General features: G+C 38.7%; 1 protein-coding gene across 4 annotated transcripts in view; it reads left to right on the top strand.

Moving 5' to 3' along the window:
* NPY1R (neuropeptide Y receptor Y1) overlaps positions 1–16067 on the top strand; it is a 21089-nt gene extending 5022 nt beyond the window's left edge. Inside the window, exons 1-3 of one of the 4 annotated variants that reach the window (XM_008542187.2) lie at positions 7450–7590; positions 13343–14192; positions 14298–16067. In XM_008542187.2, the coding sequence (XP_008540409.1) occupies positions 13494–14192; positions 14298–14750 (1152 nt within the window). In that variant the 5' untranslated portion in view covers positions 7450–7590; positions 13343–13493 and the 3' untranslated portion in view covers positions 14751–16067. Of the gene's footprint in view, positions 1–7449; positions 8136–13342; positions 14193–14297 lie in introns of those variants that run through there. The other 3 variants (XM_008542116.2, XM_008541965.2, XM_008542039.2) reach the window with 3 other exon arrangements.
* The last annotated feature ends 4770 nt before the right edge of the window (positions 16068–20837 follow it).

The raw sequence follows: 20837 nt of genomic DNA on the forward strand, positions 1-20837 counted from the left end.
ATGCCATTAACAAGCATGCATGGCAGACATACTTGTAGAAAAAGAACCTTTTTTGATCTTCAGAAAAATTTAATAGTCACATAAATTGTTTGTCTCCCCTCCGTGTTAGAGAAAAAAGAGAAGAAAGAAATACTGTTGATAGCTTCCCATTATTACTGGCACATTCTCTTCCCTGCAGCTTTAATGACTGTATAGTGATATTTGATTCATTCTTTTAAAAAGTTGTGAGTGTCATACATATCAACAAATCATTCTTTATCTCATTATATTATGTTTAAAATTTCAGCAAAAAAATATAAAAGAAGAGAACATGGATTCCTTTGGAGGCAAAATATTCTACCATGTAAATCCATATGTAGGCCACATATTCTTCCCTTTTGTAGGTTAAAACTCCTCACAAAAAGTGGTATTGTCAGGAAGTATCCCCCCAATATTGCTTTTTTAAAGTAAATTTCCATTTCTTAGCTAATTTTTCGTGGTTAATATTTTAAATCTGGTTATAAGTCTAAATATAGCTAAGTGGAAATGAAAGAGGAACAGTTTATTTATTTAATTTTGGTATGTTGGTTTGTTTTGAATAGTCTTTGAAAACAATGTTTAGAGAACTGTTCAAAGCATAAGCCCAGAATCAAAAGTCGATATGATTGAATAATATGGTCCTCAAAAGTGCATGTGTTACCGTATTCTTACTCTTATCATCCTCACAGGTAATTCAGCTTTTAAAAGTATATTATTCAGCAGGTAGAAAAGATATGAGACATTTCCTTTACTAGACATTATACACATTTTCAAAGGCAGTAGGGCACATTTTTCAAGGTTACACCTAATGGGGAAAGCAGAATCAACACGTAAGAAAATCTAAAAATATGAGAATTATCAAGAGGAGTATAGTAGTAAGCATATACATGTCTAAAATGTATACATGCATTATGTGTGTGTTTAAAAATAATAATCCATCACAACTTTGCTCAAGACATTTTTTTTATTGTTTGAGTTGAACAAATGGGCTTCATATGTGATGTTCCCAATTTATGTAATCCTCTCTATTTCTTGTTCTTCAATTCTTCAACAAAACTCTTTTCAGTATCTTATGATATGCCAGATATTATTCTAAGCTCTAAGTTTAACAAGTGAAAAAAAGTGTCACTGCCTTCCAGAGATCACAGTGTAGTTGTCAATCTGTGCAAATAAATAATTAATTGCAATATAGTGGGATAAATTCTGTGTTAGAATAAACTTGGAATGTTGTAGGAATATAAATAAGAATGCGGACTCAGCCTACGCAGGGGTTTGGGGAGCTGGGGAGATAGAAGGGAGAGCTTCATAGTTGAGAAGGTACTTGAACTGAAATTTGAGGATATGGTGAGTTAAACCAGCAGATGGAGAGGATAGGAAATAAGTGGGGGAATAGCATGAAGGTGAGAGAGAGTGTAGCATTCAGAGAAGTGCAGATAGTTCAGTATGACCGAAAGTGTGTGGGAAGTGGAAGTGGTAGAGGATGATACTGAAAATGTCGGTTAAAAAAAACATTGTTTGCACTTTACTTGAAGGATCTGGAGAGCGACTAGATGATGTAAGCTGGGGAAGGATATAACTGGACTGCTGTGAAAGCAGCTGGTGGCAGAGAGATCATTTAGTAGAGAAATAAGTAGAGCTTGGTAGATCTGAAAGAACACATTTGAGAGATATTTAGGGGGGTAAAATCAACAAGAATCTGTGATCGGTTCCCAATGGACCAATTGAATTTGTGACCAATCGAATTTGAGCGTGTGAAAGAGGGAAATACTGGGGACGATTCTTAGGTCTGGCTTGAGTGATAGAGATGATGTCATTGATTGAGATTAGGTCCACCAGCTGAAAAGCATATTTGCCAAGGAAATCTGAGGGAGTTCTGTAATTGACATAGAAATTTAGGCTTATGAGCATACAATCATGCAATTGATGGCAGAGGGTTTAATTATGCATTAAAAATGAAAAAAAGGTGAAGGTTAAGAATGAGATCTCTGGTAAATTGGAGGATTTCAGGGCTGAGCAAGGAAGAGACAGGAGTACAAAAAGCAGGACATGTGAGCTTCATTCTGGTGGTCTTGGACCAGGTTGCATGACAGGGAACTCTCCAGCGAGAGCTTCCAGTGACAACAGTGTGGAGCTGCCACACAGAAGGGGGGTAGGACAAGGGGACTCTCAGGGGAGAAGGAGAAAATAGAGAGGTAGCTTACCTGTCTAGGTGACGTAACTCAGCAGCACGGTGGAGAGACTTGGATCAGAGAGCTCTGAAGGAAAGCAGTGGTTTGGTGTCTGCTGTGGCTACAGGATTTGTCTTATCTATGGTTGGCAGGTGACGGGTGCCGTCTCTCAGGATATGTAAAGTAGGCAGGCTCTAAATGGCTAAAAATATACTTATTTGGACTACATTTAAAGCAATTAGATGTGAGTGAATTTGAGTTTGGTGCTGTCCGGCTTTGTGCTAATAGTCCTAGCCTGCCATGAAGAAGGAATATGGGGACCATTTTAGGCTAGTATACAAAAGCCATCACTGGCCCATTTATATAACAGGATCCTAGGGAGAAAAAACACCTAAGAAGTAGATGGAGACCATAGATCCTGGGGGAGAAGAATGAGGAACAGCCAGTTAGGAAAGAAAAGCCTAAAGTGTAGAATTAGGAAAGTCAAAGGAAAAGAAGATTCCAGGAGGAGAGGATGGTCAAGAGAGTCAAATGCAACAGAAAGAATAAAGTCAAGTCTGAATTGTATCTGCTGACCTTGGCCATTGGTGTCCTGAGCAGAAGCAGTCTCAGGTGGGCCTTATTTGAGGAGCAAATGAGAAGACAATAAATGTACCTTATTCTTGGAGAAGCTAGCCAGGAAAGAGAAGTCAGCTAGAGAAGATGACATGGGTGAAAGAGTTACAATGAGAAAGACTTGAACAATTTTGTTTTTGTTTTGATTTTATTCTTGAGCCAAAAAAAGTGAATCATTGAATAAACAGGTATTATAGTCATCTTATTATGTAACAGACCTCACAAAACTGAGGGGAATAAAACAACTCAGATATTGTGCTGATGGATTGAGCGGATCAGCACATCGAGAGAGCACAACAGTGATGGCTTGTCTCTGTCACATGATGTTTGGGGCATCAGCTGGGAAAAATCAGTGGGCTAGGGTCACTCAAAGCCTGGGCGCTGAAACAGCTGAGCAGGGGGATCTATTGCTAAAATGAGGGATATGAAAGTTAGGGAGTGAACGCCCTATGGCTTTTACTCATCTTAGAAGGAAGAATGAGTCCACTGAGACAGAAAATGAGGTAGGTGGCTGGGGGAAAGGGGTGATAATTTGACATAACTTCTAACAGGAGAAGAATTGATTGTCACCCAAGCCCAAGAATTTCTGGGTAATGTTCAAGGCTTGAATTTGTAGCTGCAAGTCTGTTTGGTTGCGTTATTTTCAACTAGCTGCTATGCTAGCAGAAAGTGGTAGCTGAGCAATTTCCTAGGTTGAGAATAGTCAGATTATACCACAGCTCATCCTTGGATATTTACCCACTTTCTAGATTTATATGTATCTGGGGAAAGAAAAGCAACAGCTAGAGCTGAAACAAAGGCATAAAGAAAGGATACTTAACCTAAGCAAAGTGTACCTGGGAACCCTTCATACCACCTGTGTGCCCATTTGTGATATTATGTAGCTGCGCATAAGGAATTTTTATCCTATCTTTGGGAAAAATTGCCCTATCTCAGGAGTGTGAAATAGCTGTACATCATGGGACCAAGTCTGATCTACTGATGTTGGCTACCTGAAGCACTGTGTTGTGAAAGGGTCTAATGCCAAGCCTGAGATTTTGAGGGTGCGATGAGGCAAGATGAACAGTCAGAGAGAGTGTCATAGATGATGGAAGGTTCAGTGGTGGCATTCATACTTGCCCTTCTTACCACCTATTCCTATTCCATCTCCTTGAAAGGAGATATGAAAGAAATAATAAGAATTATAATCAAAAACAGTAATAGTAATAATCACAATGCTCTTTTTATTATACCATGCAATAAATGCATAATGTTATACTTTTATAACCTAACATTACACTTCCTTGAATGTCTAAAGGGTGTCTGACAATATGAGATCTGTGGGAAAATATTTGGATATTTACTAAATAATTTTAAGATCCTAGTCTTCTAGAGTCTTCTTCTGACAGTTTTTTTTAATGCCCTAAATTTGTAGCTTATGTAATCAGGTGAAGACTTTCTTGAAGTGCATTCCCATTTAAAATCAAGAGTAAATCCACAAATAGTATTTGTCTTCTTCTACACAAGGAAGATAATTGAGTTGTTTGTCTATATAATTGCATACTAACGTTTTAAGTAAATTGTTATTGTTTTCTGCTAGTTAATTCTCTCAAAAAGACAACTGAATAAAGTGATTGTATTGACTAACTGTACGAACCAATTTAGTCAAAACTTTTTTTTTAAAGATTGGCACCTGAACTAACTGTTGCCAATCTTTTCTTTTTTTCTGCTTTTTCTCCCCAAATTCCCCCAGTATATAGTTGTTTTTGTTTTTCAGTTGTGGGTCCTTCTAGTTGCGGCATGTGGGATGCTGCCTCAACATGGCCTGATGAGCAGTGCCATGTCCGCGCCCAGGATCAAACCCTCGAAACCCTGGGCCACCGAAGCTGAGTGCGCGAACTTAACCACTCGGCCACGGGGCCGGCCCTTAGTCAAAACTCTTAACCTACTATATTTCATTGGTTCCAAGATGGAGATTTTTTTTTTTTTTAACATTTTGATACTCCAACTTTGAGATTCATTTACAATTGATTGTATGTCACTGCTTTACTGGAAATATTTTTTTTCTTTCTTGGTGGTTCATAAAATAATGTCACAACTAACGTTCTGCGGCTTTATAGATTCAAAGAAATGCAGTAGCTAAGTCATAGAAAAAAGGAAAAACTGGTGTATAATTAATTCATAGAATAGGAACTGATTTACCAACATATTTCATAGTAAATTCTACCTCGATGCAATTTCCCCCTTATCAATATTATGTCCATTCAAGTTTTCACATATAGTATTAATGCCTATCAAGATTTTTCTGAATGATAATTTAGGATGCTTCACCTGTATCAAGGTCTAAGAGCATTTCAGGAGCTTTAACCCTTGCAGCAGAAATTCATCAGGAGACCGATAAAGTAATTACAGTGGATAAATTCTAGTAGCAAGTATAGTGACGCATTTTTATCTAGACAGTTATTGAATCATGGAATTTGAAGGGCCAGACTACAATCATGTTCTAATTTTTAGATGATAAGATCTACAGAGATTTAATGAGTAGATTTATCTCCTTGTTTAAATGACAGAACAAGACTGCTGCTGAAGAGAATATGAGAAGAGGTCATTAATTTAATTCTCCTAGTCATGGTTTATAGGTCAGGCTGCTATGAAGTTCTAGGAGGAAATACACAGAATGCAAAAAAGTTCTCTCTCCTCAGCAAAGGTGAGATTTTATCTACTTTGTATCCCAAGTACGAAAGTATGCAACTGACTGCTCAAGAGTGGAAAAAGAAATGATCTGTATTTAACACATATCTTCTCTTTAACGCGTCTTCTGAGGAACTCAGATTACTTTATTCGAAACCTTCCATAAGATTACGTTATAAGAGGATCTTATGTTGTATTTGGTTATTATACTATGCTTATTTTTTCTAGTTCACACATTGCAAAGAGTCCTTAGTAAATGATATTCCTAGAGAATTATATAATTTTGCTGTTTTTCTTGAACATTTCAAAACTTGCCCTTGTACCATAAAATTTGGCATAGAAAAAAGTCTTTTGAGGCCAGTGATCTTTCGAAGACTGATAACTGATATTAATATCTCCAGAAGGTAGCTTTATAATTTTGCCTTACGGGATCACTTTATAAAAATTAAGTTAATAAGATGACAAAATTCAATGGCCCCAGTAGTTCAGGCATTGTTGCTGACATGCCTTTGTTAGCATCCTTTGAAAACACAGAAAGGAAAGTGTCTAATGAGTCCAAATTATATTCTCAAGCCCAAAATACTTGCTGATATAGCAAAAATGCTTATGTAAAAATGTACTCTGAGTAAAGAATTAAATTACTTCATTTGTAGTTTTTGCAGCAGGCTAAAAGTAGCCAATTCGATGATCAAGCCCTTAGGGTTAACTTGCTTCTAGGAACAGAATGTGACTTGAGGGTTGGAGTAGCGGAGGGTCAATAGAAACCTAAACGAGTTATTGCTCTTTAAAAGAACTGAAATGCTGAACTATGCCTTGTATTTTCATCGCTGGTAAAAAAAAAAAAAAGAAAATATATATGTCATTTTACTCTATTACAGGATTTTTTAATGTATGATCATATATATTCTTATAGTACATTTCTTACATGACCATGATATTTTAGTTCTTGATCATAATCCCTTTCCAACTATATAAAAATATGTCTAATGACAAATATTTTAGAAAGCTTTCCTAAGGAAAAAATAAATCAGAGATAGTGTACATCCCTATCTATGTAAATAAATGAGCTCTGGCTTATACTGAGCTTTAAATAGTGTTTATTCAGCCTAACAACCAGAAAAAAGAAAACATTTCTTAACAGTATAAAGTTTAGGCGATTCCATAGGTCTTGGGATTTTGTTTTGTTTTTAGTTTGAGGACAGAATACAATCACAGTTGTTATGTAATAAAACTTTTATGCATAGCCTAGGTGGTGTCCTATAGCTGTACTAGGAAGACTTTATTTTCTGATGGTTTGATTTGGCAGAAGTTTTGTCCATCTACTTCAGTAAATAATTTGTGTGTGCATGTGAATTACACAACCTTGACTTTTCAAAGCAGAGCAGAGCTACGTATGTAAAACATCTGAGATCACTGTTTCAGTAATTAGCCTGAATCATCGGGCACCATGATGGTTTTGCCACCATCAATGTACTCCCTGTACATTCTATTCTCTTCTTCAAAACGTTCAGTACTGTAGTAGATTAAGCACCGAGGAAATGGCATTGACTCTTTTTGACCGCCAGGCAAATGCTCGGTTAGTCGTGCTCCCCTAAAAAAAGCAGCTGGGCGCTGGGAACAAATCTGACTCAAAGCATGTTCTCAGTGGAAAGAAAGGAGGACTAAAAGGCCAGGCTATACTTCTACTTTTTTTAAGATCTTCTCTTTGTTCACTTTTAAAATGAGGGAAAAAATTTCTCGGTACTGGCATGAGAAATATTTGAACGTCACAAAAGAAAATAAAAAACATATTAGTGGCATTGTTGCGGTGAATTTCACGTTTCCTCTTCCCGTCAATAACCCCTTTCAATTCTTGAGTTGGGTTTACTCTCCAGTTTTTCAGCCGGGTACGGCTTCGGCCACAAGATGGCACTGACCTGCAAACAAAGGAAGATACAGTGGCATTGACTTTTTAAAAGCCTTGAAAAATTGCCTAGCCCTCCCGGAGTCAAGGACTGTATGGGGATGAGGCGTACTTTCCTTCTGCACCGTGCGTATATGTCTAACAATGTGTGGATATGTTTCATTGGTTTTCTTTCCAGAATTCCTAGGCAACGCACTCCCGAGGTGTACATCCACGGTGAGGAGTTTGTGGGGGAGCTTTAGGCGCTACTCGCGAGGCGCCCTCACGTGATCCCGGGATGAGGTGGAGTTAGGCTTTAAGGGGGCGTCTCTTCCTATCTTCATCAATCTCTGGGATTTGAGCAGGAGAAATACTAGCAGATGTTTTCTCCCGTCTCTGCTCCCTTCCATTACTACCCCTCTCGCTTTAATCAACAGGGGCGAAAAAGACAAATCCAACAGAGGGTAAGTTTCAAGTTTACACCTTTGAAGGGACTTTTGAGAAATCTCTTATTGATGAGGTGAAGGATGAGAGAAGAAGAAAAAGCAGACGAGTGCCCGAAATTGACTCCGGGGAGCTGAGGTGGGGTGTGGAGTCAGCCTTTCAAAAGGTTTCATTCCCCGAGAGCTCAGGTCGCAGGATGCTCCGACTGATCGGATAACTCCAGGGCTCCTGCCCAAGGGTGTGGGGCCGATGTTGGTAACCGGGAGTTCGCGGCATCCGCAAACGCTTCCCCCGGAGGATTTCTGGACGGGATCCGAGTTCTCTCGTCGGGTTCTCTGGTAAGAAAGCCGGTGGGCTAGGAAGGTGCCCTTAGTTGGTCTTGCCCTCATCTCTCTCATCTTTCGCATTTTTCTGGAGCTGGCTGGAGCCTCTGCTGGGGACGGCTGCGCTGGAGTTTTCGCGGAGGAACTAGCGCTGGCATGGGCTGGGAAGGGTGGGTTTGGAGGATCGTCCGCCTTCGTCCTCCTTGCGCGGCACGTGTCCGGCGGGGAGCGGGCGGAGGCGCTGGCTCGCCCCAGGGGCCGCGGACCCCAGCAGGCGTGGCCCCCGGGACCCTTGTGGCTTCCCCGCGACTGGGCTGGAATCGAGCCCTGCTCCCCCTGTGCAGGGCCCTCCCAGTCTGTCGCTGCGCCCTGGTAGACACCGTCTTATTTCTGAGTTTTAATCATCGAACTCTTTAGCTCCTTTTAGAAGATTGATGATGGAGCCTGGCAAGGTTTGGCTATTAGGGATAGACAGGAGGCGGAGGTGGTTTAAGAGTGTTCCATTGGTCCCCAGGTAGACGAGAGAGAGGCGGATGTTTTAAGGACTGATGTTGGGCTAGGGATAGAGAATTGACTGAGTTTGGGCTCTGCTCGCTGTGCTTGGTTGGTTTGGATGTGTTCTGTTTTGCCAGTCTCTCATCATCTTGGGTAGAGACGTTGCCGAATAGATGGAAGGCGAATGGGGGAGGGGGGCGCGAGGTTAGGAATGGGGAAAATTGGGGACGATTCACCTAGCTACACAACATGAAAAAGGTGGGCGCGTAAGCATGCCCATTTGTTTAACACACCCCATTTCATTCTTTGGTAACTCCTGGAGCACGGGAAAAACCTGAGAGGGAAGAGAGAAGGCGTGTGTTTTAACATTCCACTCTTTTTTCCCCCCATTGGTCTCGAATTTGGCTACGAGAAAGCATAACTTGCTAGGTGGCACACACAGGCGGGGCGGGGGAAGCGCAGACTATGCCTGTCTCTGACCGGACAGAAACGGAGAAACAGAAGCTGTCAATCCCAAGACTCTAGGCTGCTTCCCCGGTGAAGCAAGAGAGAGCAGAAAGCTGTCTGGCCCAGTTCCCCACCCATGACGAAAGACTGAGTGCTGTTCGGTGGGTGGCTACTGCTTTATTAGTCTTTCCTTATTGTTTTAAGGCGGCTGTCTGTTGAACAAGCCCTCCCCGGACAGGAAGGAACAGAGAATTATGTAACTCCTGTAGATAAACTAACAGTAACTTTGGGAGGCTGCGTGTCACAAGGCTGACATTTCTTTTCCAAAACAAGTGAGGTGACCAGCCATTCTGAGTATATGAAAAAATTTATCTGCAGCAGGTTATGACCAGAAAGCTATATTTTCAGTTAGTAACACGCTAACAACAGCAAGCAGTGCAAGGCCAACATGCTAATTGGAAAGAACAAGAAAATTTCCCATGGGAAGGGGGCTTATTTGCCAAGTGGTGATGTATGTAGTGTCTCTAATTTGTCTCTAAATGCGCGACAACTATATTGAGATTTAGCAACGTGTAATTTTTCAGTGTCTGTAGCTGCATACCCTATTTTAGAAATATATATTGGAATTGTAAATATCAAATTATTTTCTCTTGCAGAGATAATGTATGTAAATTCTTCCTCTCTTAGTATTGTTATTTTCTGACAGTTCTTCTTTCTTGAAATTATACTAACGTAGGCTGAAAATACACATTTTATCCAAGGCAGAACTATTTCATCCAACTGGAAGGGCTACCGAATGTGCACTTAGCAGGAAGCTTGCAAACACTTAAAAAAGATAAAGTTTGCATTTTCTGTGGAGCTAAGTTAACTTCTACTTAGTAGGAAAACTGCTGTTTCTCACAAGGCGTGTTTATCAAATATAATTTCAAAGGTATCAGAATAGAGTGTCAGTATGTTATCTAACTCATCTGCTTGAAAGCCGTCTCTGTACCCGATACATTATAATGATTTAGTAAATGTTTACATTAATTCACATATGTATTGAATTTTGCCAAAGTCAGTCAGTGGATGTAAAATTTCTGTTTTTCCTCCTTTCCACTGCTAACACCTTGGTCTGTTCTTCCATTATGTCTCACCTGGATTATTTCCCTTGCCTCTTAATGACTCTCCCTACTTCTTCTCTTTCCTGTCTTAATTTGTTAAGAACAGCAGCTAGAGTAATAATATTCAAACAAGTCTGTACCTTCATGCCCTCACCAAAGACTCTCCAGCGACTCCTCCTCTCTCTCAGAGTAAAAGTCAGACTGTCCCGTGGAATAAGGCCCTACACAGTGGGTTCTTCCTCTGTTTACCCCTTCCAGTTAATTTCCTACTAGCCTCTCCCTTATTTATTCCACTTCTCATTACTGTTTAGCACACCAGATACACTCCAGCCTTAAGCATTTTACATTTGTTCTTTCCGTGTGAGATGTGGTTCCCCGAGATAACCGCATGGCTCCCTCACTCCCTCCTTTCAGGTCTTAACTCACATGCCATCTTCTCAGGCCTTCCCCACCACCCAGGAATAAACTGCAACTCCCAGTAATCCCAGTTCCCCCAGTTCCCCCTTCCTGCTTTATTTTTCTCCATAGCACTTATTATCATCTGGCATACTATCTCTTTTACTAGTTTATTTTTTCTTGTCTTTCTCTGCCCCCAAGACAAAACTCAATGAAAAGGTTGCTGCTGTCTCCATTAAAACCACACCTGACACAAAATAAGGGTTCAATAAATATTTATTTAATGAATGACTTTTCCTCCAGAGACGATTCCTTTTTGTTTTTTTACACAAAGTGGAACATTTCTCCCTATTTACCTGACCTAATAAAATGACTATTGCAGTTAGCATCCATTTTGCATGCAAAAGGACTGTGATGGAATTGAAATATTGATGTTAAGGTGAAGTCACACAAGAGCCTACTATTCCAACCGTGCATCTACTATGTCAGTCAACGCATTCTTATTCTAAATCTAATATTTGCGAGGTACTGTGAGGTATACACAGTACCTACCTTGAAGAGGGTGTGTTATAATTGAGAGGAGCCAATCAAGGATTCTAGGGACTAAATAGTGCTTTGAAAATGGGTAGAATTTGGAATGGTGATGAGACAAAACACCCAGCAACAGGAATGGCAGTGGCGCAGATGGAGATGCTAAAACAGGTCAGGCACACTTGCTGGACTGTGAAGAGACTGGCCTGCCTGGAACAGAGCATTCACAATGGGATTATTAAAGCAGGAAGTGAAAGGCAGAAGGAAGGCACAATGTAGAGGTCTTCAAGTGGCAGGCTGAGGAATGTACTCAATGGTCCATACCTCCTCTGTTACATACGGGGATGCTTATTCGGCTGATGGTACAGGGAGGTGGTGGTGGTAACAGGGAGCCACGAGAAGTTGTAAGTTAAAGAAGATGCACTTTCCCATCATGCTAGTTTTCCTTTAAATAATGAAGAAAAACTCACAGTTAACTGAAAAGTAATGTTAAATATCCTGATGGCAACCTGAATGTGAAGTATGATGCAAAATTTTCTTGAATTCAGTGAGAAATTTCCGAAGAATTTTTAAATTATTAATTGCTTCTTCAAGGTTTGTTCTCAGACACTGAGACACAGGTCATTCTCTCTGCCTTTGGTATTCTTGAGAGAAAAAGTTGATTGCCACATAAGTTAAGGAATCATTAGAGGTCGTTGCATAGAGGAGGGGAGAACCATATTTCATACAATGTTCACCCTTGAAATCTTTCCACTACCCTTCCTATTCTTAATACTTTCATTCTCACTTAATGTTAGCAACCTTTCTTTTTATTCTTATTCAGTGCTATGAAGCCGAGTTGTGGTTTTATAATAAAAAAACACTCCATATTCTAGAAAGCAAAAACACTCAAGGAAAGGTTCATTAGAGGCACCACTTAAAAGGCAAGTGCATTTTTTTCTCATTAAATTTCTTATCTCCTTTTCAATGGAAGAAAATCTGCATGATTTTCCGTATTGTTCTCACACAAGAAAGAAAGCAACGCAATTCTCTTTCGTAACACAGACACAATGGCCTGTTAATTAACACGAGATATCCTGTCTTATAAATTGACTTAGTAATGTAGGGGAAATCAGAGATCTTTTAAAAAGGAGCTTTTAATCTCCACAACGCTATTGTCATTTGTCTTGTTGGTAAGAAAAGATTATATCACAAAATGCTGTGAAAAATTAAAATTATGACTCTAATTTAGAGCCCTGCATTTTATCTGTATACAGTCTGGTGGAGAGGGAAGATGTGTACGTGAATAAAACTTTAGAAATCCTTTGGAAGCTTCTGACATGTTAATAAAATCATAGAATCTTAATGTTAGAGGAGAACTTCGGAGTTATCCGGTTGACTCTCCTCCGCGATGCAAGAACTCCGAGAAAGTCCTTCAACGAGTAGTCATCATCTTTTGTGTATGGAGTACTTGCTAATTTTGCTGGCAGTTCATTTCATTTGATTAAACTTTTCTTTCTCATAATGATGTGAAATTTGTTTTGTTTTTTTTAATATAATAGACTTTCCTTGGTCCTACTTCAAACTTGTGTAGTTTGACATACTATTCTAAGCCCAGCGCCCTAGGCCACGTGCTACCCATTCAAATATGAGAAGATGTCTCTACCATGCCTATTATGTCTTTTCTGGACTAAACATCTTCTGTTCCTTCAATAGTACTTCACATGACAAAGTTTTTTGATGTTTCGCTTTATTGATCATGTCCTTTTGAATATACTTGTACTAAATAATGTCTCCCTTAAGGAGCAGTTCAGTGTATGGTGGAACTATTACCACAACTTGACCTTGCAATGAATTCTTTCATTTCTACAGTAAGAGGAAGAATTAGGTAATTTTTTTGTTTTGCTTTGCTTGTTTCATATATTTTTTAAGCTGTGCATTAAGATTTGATTACATCTTTGTATTCTTACAGTTTTTAGAAAATATACTGATAGACTGCTTATACAAGATTTGGGGCGTGAGGTTTACACACACCTTACTACTTTACAGACCACTCTGTTTTGCCAAAACTCATGTGTAAGCAAGTCCAATTAAAAACATTATGACTTTTTTTCAAAATGTTGTACCGTTTCTGCTATTTTAAAAAGATGTTTATACAGATTACATTTTATTTATTTCAATGTCTTCACTTTAAATAGTTTTATGAGTCAGAATTCATTTCAACTGCCCTCAATAAAATTAGTAATGCAATTGGTCATTTTCTCTTTACAGATTGTTCAGTTCAAGGGAATGAAGAATTCAGGATAACTTTGATAAATGGATTCCAATATGGGGAATAAGAATAAGCTGAATATTTGACCTGCTTTGAAGAAACCTACTGTCCACTTGTCTAAAGTAATCTATAACAACCAAACCAATCAAAATGAATTCAACATTATTTTCGCAGGTTGAAAATCATTCAATATACTATAATTTTTCAGACAAGAATTCTCAGTTTTTGGCTTTTGAAAATGATGATTGTCATCTGCCTTTGGCCATGATATTTACATTAGCTCTTGCTTATGGAGCTGTGATCATTCTTGGGGTCTCTGGAAACCTGGCCTTGATCGTAATCATCTTGAAACAAAAGGAGATGAGAAATGTTACCAACATCTTAATTGTGAATCTTTCCTTCTCAGACTTGCTTGTTGCCATCATGTGTCTCCCCTTTACATTTGTCTACACATTAATGGACCATTGGGTTTTTGGTGAGACAATGTGCAAGTTGAATCCTTTTGTGCAATGTGTTTCAATCACTGTATCCATTTTCTCTCTGGTTCTCATTGCTGTGGAACGACATCAGCTAATAATCAACCCACGAGGGTGGAGACCAAATAATCGACATGCTTACATAGGTATTGCTGTCATTTGGGTCCTTGCTGTGGCTTCTTCTCTACCCTTCCTAATCTATCAAGTACTGACTGATGAACCGTTCCAAAATCTAACACTCGAAACGTACAAGGACAAATACGTGTGCTTTGATAAATTTCCATCGGACTCTCATAGGTTGTCCTATACCACTCTGCTCTTGGTGCTGCAGTATTTTGGCCCACTCTGTTTTATATTTATTTGCTACTTCAAGGTAAGAAAGCTTTTTTCCCCTGACCATTTCTGTTTTTACCTTTTTCCACAGAATTCCTCATTAAACGAGTGGTTCTATTTGAACTTTTTGTTTTTTCTTCTATAGATATATATACGCTTAAAAAGGAGAAACAACATGATGGACAAGATGAGAGACAGTAAGTACAGGTCCAGTGAAACCAAAAGAATCAACATCATGCTGCTCTCCATCGTGGTGGCATTTGCAGTCTGCTGGCTGCCACTCACCATCTTTAACACTGTGTTCGATTGGAATCATCAGATCATTGCTACCTGCAACCACAATCTGTTATTCCTGCTCTGCCACCTCACAGCAATGATATCCACCTGTGTCAACCCCATATTTTACGGATTCCTGAACAAAAATTTTCAGAGAGACTTGCAATTCTTCTTTAACTTTTGTGATTTCCGGTCTCGGGATGATGACTATGAGACGATAGCCATGTCTACCATGCACACAGATGTTTCCAAGACTTCTTTAAAGCAAGCAAGCCCAGTCGCATTTAAAAAAATCAACAACGATGATAATGACAAAATCTGAAACTGCTGTAGTAGATGGTCACAGATGACATCCGTTTGAAAACAAGCACAACCTGGAACATGCTTTCATAACCTGTTCTCCCAAGGAATGGGATTGAAATCATTAAAGAAAGACCAGGATTTTCTTGTTTTCTTTTTACTGCTTCTGTTGTAGCTGTCATAATTACATTTGGAACAAAATTTATGGGTTTTGAAATCTTCTGGTAATAGTTTTGACCAGACAGCCTTGAAGTGCTTTTTGTAAACTTACGCATATAATATAAAGGCTTTTATATTGTATTTATTGGAATGAAATTTCTTTAAAGTATTACTATTAACTGACTTTAGAAGCCCTACATCTGGTACTCTCATTAGTTTGGGCCATCCTGATTAGATTAGACTGTCAATAGATTGGGCAATCCTGACCTAATGATAGGCATCATTTCAGTCTGTTACAGAGGCGACAGCATGCAAAAGCAACATTCAGGATGTGGAGCTAAAAGAGAGTCTATGTTTTGCATCCCTGCAGTCTGAAGTCATTCAGGTGTGATTCACAATTTTCTTTTAAATTTTAAGACAGGATTTAATTTGCTCCTAATTGATTATCACTTAAGATAAAAATGCATTAAAAAAATACTTCTCAGCTGTGAATAACATGGGGAATTGGGCCACCCACAAGAATTAAGTGGCAAAGCAGCTCCCTAACTTCAAAATTATTTTGGTACCTGACAACCAAAGGATTTCAGAATAATTGGTTTAACAAGTAAATTATTATTGCTGCAAATAGTTGAATTGTAGTCCTTTGAATTGATCGTCAAGAGGTTTTCCATTCTTCACAGACTGTTCAGTGTTTGTCAAGCTTTCTAGCATAATACACACGTAATTCAAAAAGCGTTTCCAGCTTACAGTATATAAAAACACAAAGTGTATTTTCCATACATCAGTGCCTATATAGTAAAACTTATTTTTAACTTTCAGTGTCCATCTTTCAAAGAAGGACACCAAGGTCCAATGTTAAAAGAATGTTCACCCTGGCTAGCAGGGCTAAATACCTGAAAGCTGAGAACACTTCATATAGCCCGTGTTAACGTGTATAAACTGTGTGCCTTGTGGAGTCTTATAAGTAATGCACTACATAGAGCAGTGAGTAGTTGTGTCACGTTGATATACTTAATTTCATGTATCCTGTAATCATGATCGAGCCTCAGAATCATTTGGAGAAAAGATAACTTAAAGAACAAGATGTATCTTCGATGTATTATACAGTCAAAGTATTAAATGTGTTTGATTTTAGAAGAGCAGACACTTTCTTTATTAAAATTGTTTTTGCTTTTTCTAAGGAGTCCCTTTTGTGTCTCTTCAGCTTCATTTCTGGTTTTTTGTGGTCCCATGCCTTCCCTCCCATGATGTTCCCACAGAATCCTATGTCTGCTTGATAATAGAACATTTTCTACAGTGTGGTACAACCATGGATGGCCCAGTCTCCCTCCTGTGATTCTTTAAGCTTCTTGAAGGTGGGGACTGTTTTATGTGACTCTCTGCCCCAGTGCATTTGCACAGTGCCAGGTATTTAGAAGATTTTCAAAAAATATTTCTAAAACAAATGAATGAATAAATAATGACCAAATTTCCTTTCTTCTCATTTATGATCATATTGACTTCACATCCTGAATCTTTCTTGGACTCCTCCTAAGTTCATCTTTACCAAGGAGGTATTTATTATGCTTTTCCCTTCTAAATTAAGCAAAAATCACACTTTAGATTTTAGAAACTTGCATGATTAGTCTTGTAAGTCAAACAAATATCAAATTTTTTTACATTGAATATAATATGAATTCAAATTAGATCCTAAGAATGACTTTCTGTTAAGTGAACAAAGAAAAAAAATTCTAAAATCAACTTTTAATGTACATTGGAAATTATCATCATCTTTCCTTACCAAAACCTGAAATTTTTTAAACTACTTGATGTTTTTCTGTTTTGGGGGAATATTGGGAAATTTTGTCTTTCTCTACTTAGGTGCTATGGAAACAAATTGCTACTTGAGAACAGCCTTAATACGTAGGTGCTTTTTGTTAGTGCATTTGCTGAGATGGCCATTTCGGAGCTTCTCATTCAGCTGTGTAGGCTGCTGATTCCTTAACTTTACATAAATAATGAACTGATACCAAATTCTTCTCTTTTATCCAAAGATGTTGATGAACTAATGCTGGTAAGGTCTAGGGTCAACAACAGATCCATTCTAATTCAAGAAGAAACATTTATGTTAAATGCAAACTATGGAACCATTGGGTTTTCTTCAAGCCAAGAACAAAAGCCAATTAATTGGTTTATTACAGGAGCATAATTATAATGTAGCTTATATAAATTTAGAATCAAATGATAATAGCTAGAGTTTTTAAACACTTGGCGTGTGCCAAATACTATGTCAAGTACTTGAATACCTGTGAGGATGTGTGACTAATATTATGACTAGTTCATATAAGAGGAAACTGAAGCTCATGTTGAAAAGTTTGAGCCCCACACTGAGTAACAGGTGCAGCAGGAATCAGACCAAGGTCTGTCAAGAGCTACTAAACTAATCAATGAGCTGAACGTATGACAGAGTTTTAGAAAATAATTTGTTTTTCTCCCTTTACAAGTTAGTTATTAGAGCATAACAATACCATTCACCTTCCTCCTGATTTTAGCTGCAGTTAGGAATGGTGTGAAGTGGAAGATTTGGGGATAAAATGGCCACTGTGATTACATAATGTATCCATAGTTACCTTCTGACTTAGAGAATTCTACTTAAAAATAGAATTTGATTATTCATATTAGCTTTGTTTCTTTTTTGTTAACTGGATATTCTCATCCCCTTTGCTATTACACAAATTTCCAAGGAAATATAAATCCATATCATACTATAATTTCAAAATTTGACAGCCAAAAAAATGTATATTTTAGAAATGAAAGTATCGCTCCACGTGCACAGTAAAACTGGTGGAAAGAGACAAATTTAAGCTTGGGTTTCAGGAATAACGCTGGTCTCATTCTCTCAATGCAATTCAGTGAGTTTTGGGGCACTGCTAGGTCTTTTGTCACAGCCATGATTGCTTTCCTTAACAATCAAGGATTCTGCTAGAAAATGTAGGTTCTCAGTGAACATGGATTCTTTCACAGTCTCCTGATTTTCTTTATCTACTTATCCCTGAGGCCTATCAAACGGCATGTTGGACTTAAGAGTCTGAGCCGGTGAGACTGAGAGCACAGCTTTCTAGGGCAAATTAATAAGATTTCCCAAATTTCTGTTATTTAATGATTTCTCTCTTAATGTGTGTGTGTGTAAGTGTGTTTATAAATGTCACACATTGCATGGGTGTGAATCTATATTTTTAAAACTTGTATAATTCTTCAGTGGGTTTATTTTCATTGCTATTTATTTCTTAATTTCTTATAAAGACTATCACCTATATAACAGTTATCACAAACTACCCTAATAAAGTAGAACTATTGCTTTCCTCATTTCACAAAGAAACCGAGGCTTAGAGAGGTTATGTGACCTGTCCAATGTCACACAGCTAGTAAGTGATGTAGCCAGGATTCAAATCCAGGCAATTTGGTTCCTGAGTCTCAAAGTGATGGTGAGTCTTTAACATACAGTGAAAACTTTGCCCACATATCAGACTTTGCCTGAAATCCCCTACCTCTGTCTCTCCTATCTTCCCATTATTGGATCTACTCATGACCTATCTACAGACCAGGCCTGCCCCAACCCTAAATGACCTCAGAAAGATAGAAAATAGATATTTTTCAAGGGTACAGTTGCAGGATTGAGACACAGATCTGTTCCCCCCCAAGGATTATCAGCACAAAACCGTTTTCCATTTCTCCAGGTCTCTGTCTCCTCTGCCCTCCTGGTTTATACAATCCCTAGTCTTTCCAGTCTCCCAGTCAGTGCATGGGTCATCTTCTAGGATCATTTTCCTAGTTAGGGGCTCAGGTTTGAAACCTGAGTAGTTTCTCTCAAGCTTCCTCTTTGGAGCCTGAAGCATTACCTTATGGTCTCATTCTCTGGCCCACAGGCTGGGGAACTGCCATTGAATAAAGTCTTAGAACAAGGACGGCTTGACCTCTACTTCTTGAATCTTGCCTAGGAGAGAACACAAAGGGCTATCAATTAAAATTGTTGACTAAAGGTGAACAGTGTTTCGTTGAAGCCAAAAAATATACTGAAGCAAAGTTTATTGATGGAATTACAAAACTGCCTCTTCATTTAGCAGCGTTATGTTATGGGCTGTGTTTTTTGACATATTTTAAACCAAAACTATATTTTATTACAGGAGTACCTTTGTCAAAAACAGCCTTGCCTAAGGTTCTGTTTACTTTCACATCAGGAATGAAAATTGTGACGGTCGTTTGGATTTCTGGCCAATCTTTTCCTTCACTGTTTTATTGAGATATAATTGACATACCATAAAAGTCACTTTTTAAAAGTGTTTTTCAGGGGTTTTTAATATATTCACAGAGTTGTGAAATCCTCATCACCATCTAACTCCAGAGGATTTTCATCACTCCAAAAAGAAACCCCAACTTCCAGTTTCCAGTCTGGGAAGTAAGGAGCTTGGAAGATGTCACTCAGTCCTAACAAGTAAAAAGCTGAACAAACTGAAAAATCAATAACTCCTCTTAGATCCTTCAGAAAAGTGAGGTCACGAGGAAGACTGATACCCCCAAAACTGGAGAGACAGATAGGCAGATACAGAAAATCACAACTAACTAGAGCAGAAACCACTAAGCAGAAACGTCCATGGGAACTCCTTCTGGGGTAGAAACACCTGAACTGGAATTGCTGACCTGATGGAGACTTAGAGTAGGCTAGTCCAAGAGTTAGAGACTCCAAAGGGACCCGTTATAGTGGGGCCCCCACACTTTTGTGTGTTTTACCTCCAAGAGCTTGGCCAGGTTCTCACAGTGAATATCAGAGAAAAATCCCCTCCTGCGCCCAGCCGGAGGAGGGGAAAAGGAACCATTTTGAAATATACCAGAGCATTCTCTTCTTCATAACAAGTCCTTCCCTTAAGAGAAACGATTTTATCAAAGCATAATCTACTGGGGTTTTATCAAAACTTAATTGACCTTGGAGAATGGAAATACCCAACTCTAGCCACCTCTAGGCCTCCATATGGGAGAAGGGAAATACTCAAATCCAGCCCACTCTAGCCTTCCTATCCTACTACAGCTGGGGGCGGGGGGCGGGGAAAGGCAGGGAGGAGGGAACCAACTGAGAAGCACTTGCGAAATTCACAGTTAAGAGGCTCACTAAAACACTGAGACCTAATCTAAGGACCTAGAATGCATCCTCTTCCTCCCACACTTTACCTTTACATCACTAAAGACCTATTCACACAATTTCTTTTACCCAGACCATCACGTCCAGCTAGTAAGAAAAAATTACAAGGCATACTAAAAGGCAAGAAACAGAGTCTGAGGAGACAGAGCAAGTAACAGAATCAGATTCAGATATGGCAGAGATGTTGGAGTTATCAGGCCAGGAATTCAAAATAACTATAATAATATGCTAAGGGTTCTAATGGATAAAGTAGACAGCATGCATCAATAGATGAGCAATGCAAGCAGAGAAATGGGAATTATAAGAAACAATTAAAAAATGCCAGAGGTCAAAAAAACTGTAACAGAAATGAATGGGCTTTGATGGGCTCATTAGTAGACTAGACACCACTGAGGAAAGAATCTCTGAGCTTGAGAATACATCAACAGAAACATCCAAAATTGAAAAGCAAAGAAATAGACTGAAGAAAACAGAATAGAATATCCAAGAACTGTAGAACGACTATAAAAGGTGTAACTTAGTTGTAATGGGAATAACAGAAGGAGAGTAAAGAAAGAAAGGAACAGAAGAAATATTTGAAGCAATAATGAGGGAGAATTTTCCCAAATTAATGTCAGACTCCAAACCATAGATCCAGGAAGATCAGAGAACACCAAGGAGGACAAATGAAATTAAATAAAAAAAAAACCTCACAAAGAAACCTACACCTAGACATATTATGGTCAAACTTCAAAAAATCAAAGATAAAGTTTGAAAGATGCTAGAGGCAAAAATCGG

Source organism: Equus przewalskii, chromosome 2 (assembly GCF_037783145.1).
Source record: "Equus przewalskii isolate Varuska chromosome 2, EquPr2, whole genome shotgun sequence".
In the NCBI taxonomy this organism is placed as follows: domain Eukaryota; kingdom Metazoa; phylum Chordata; class Mammalia; order Perissodactyla; family Equidae; genus Equus; species Equus przewalskii.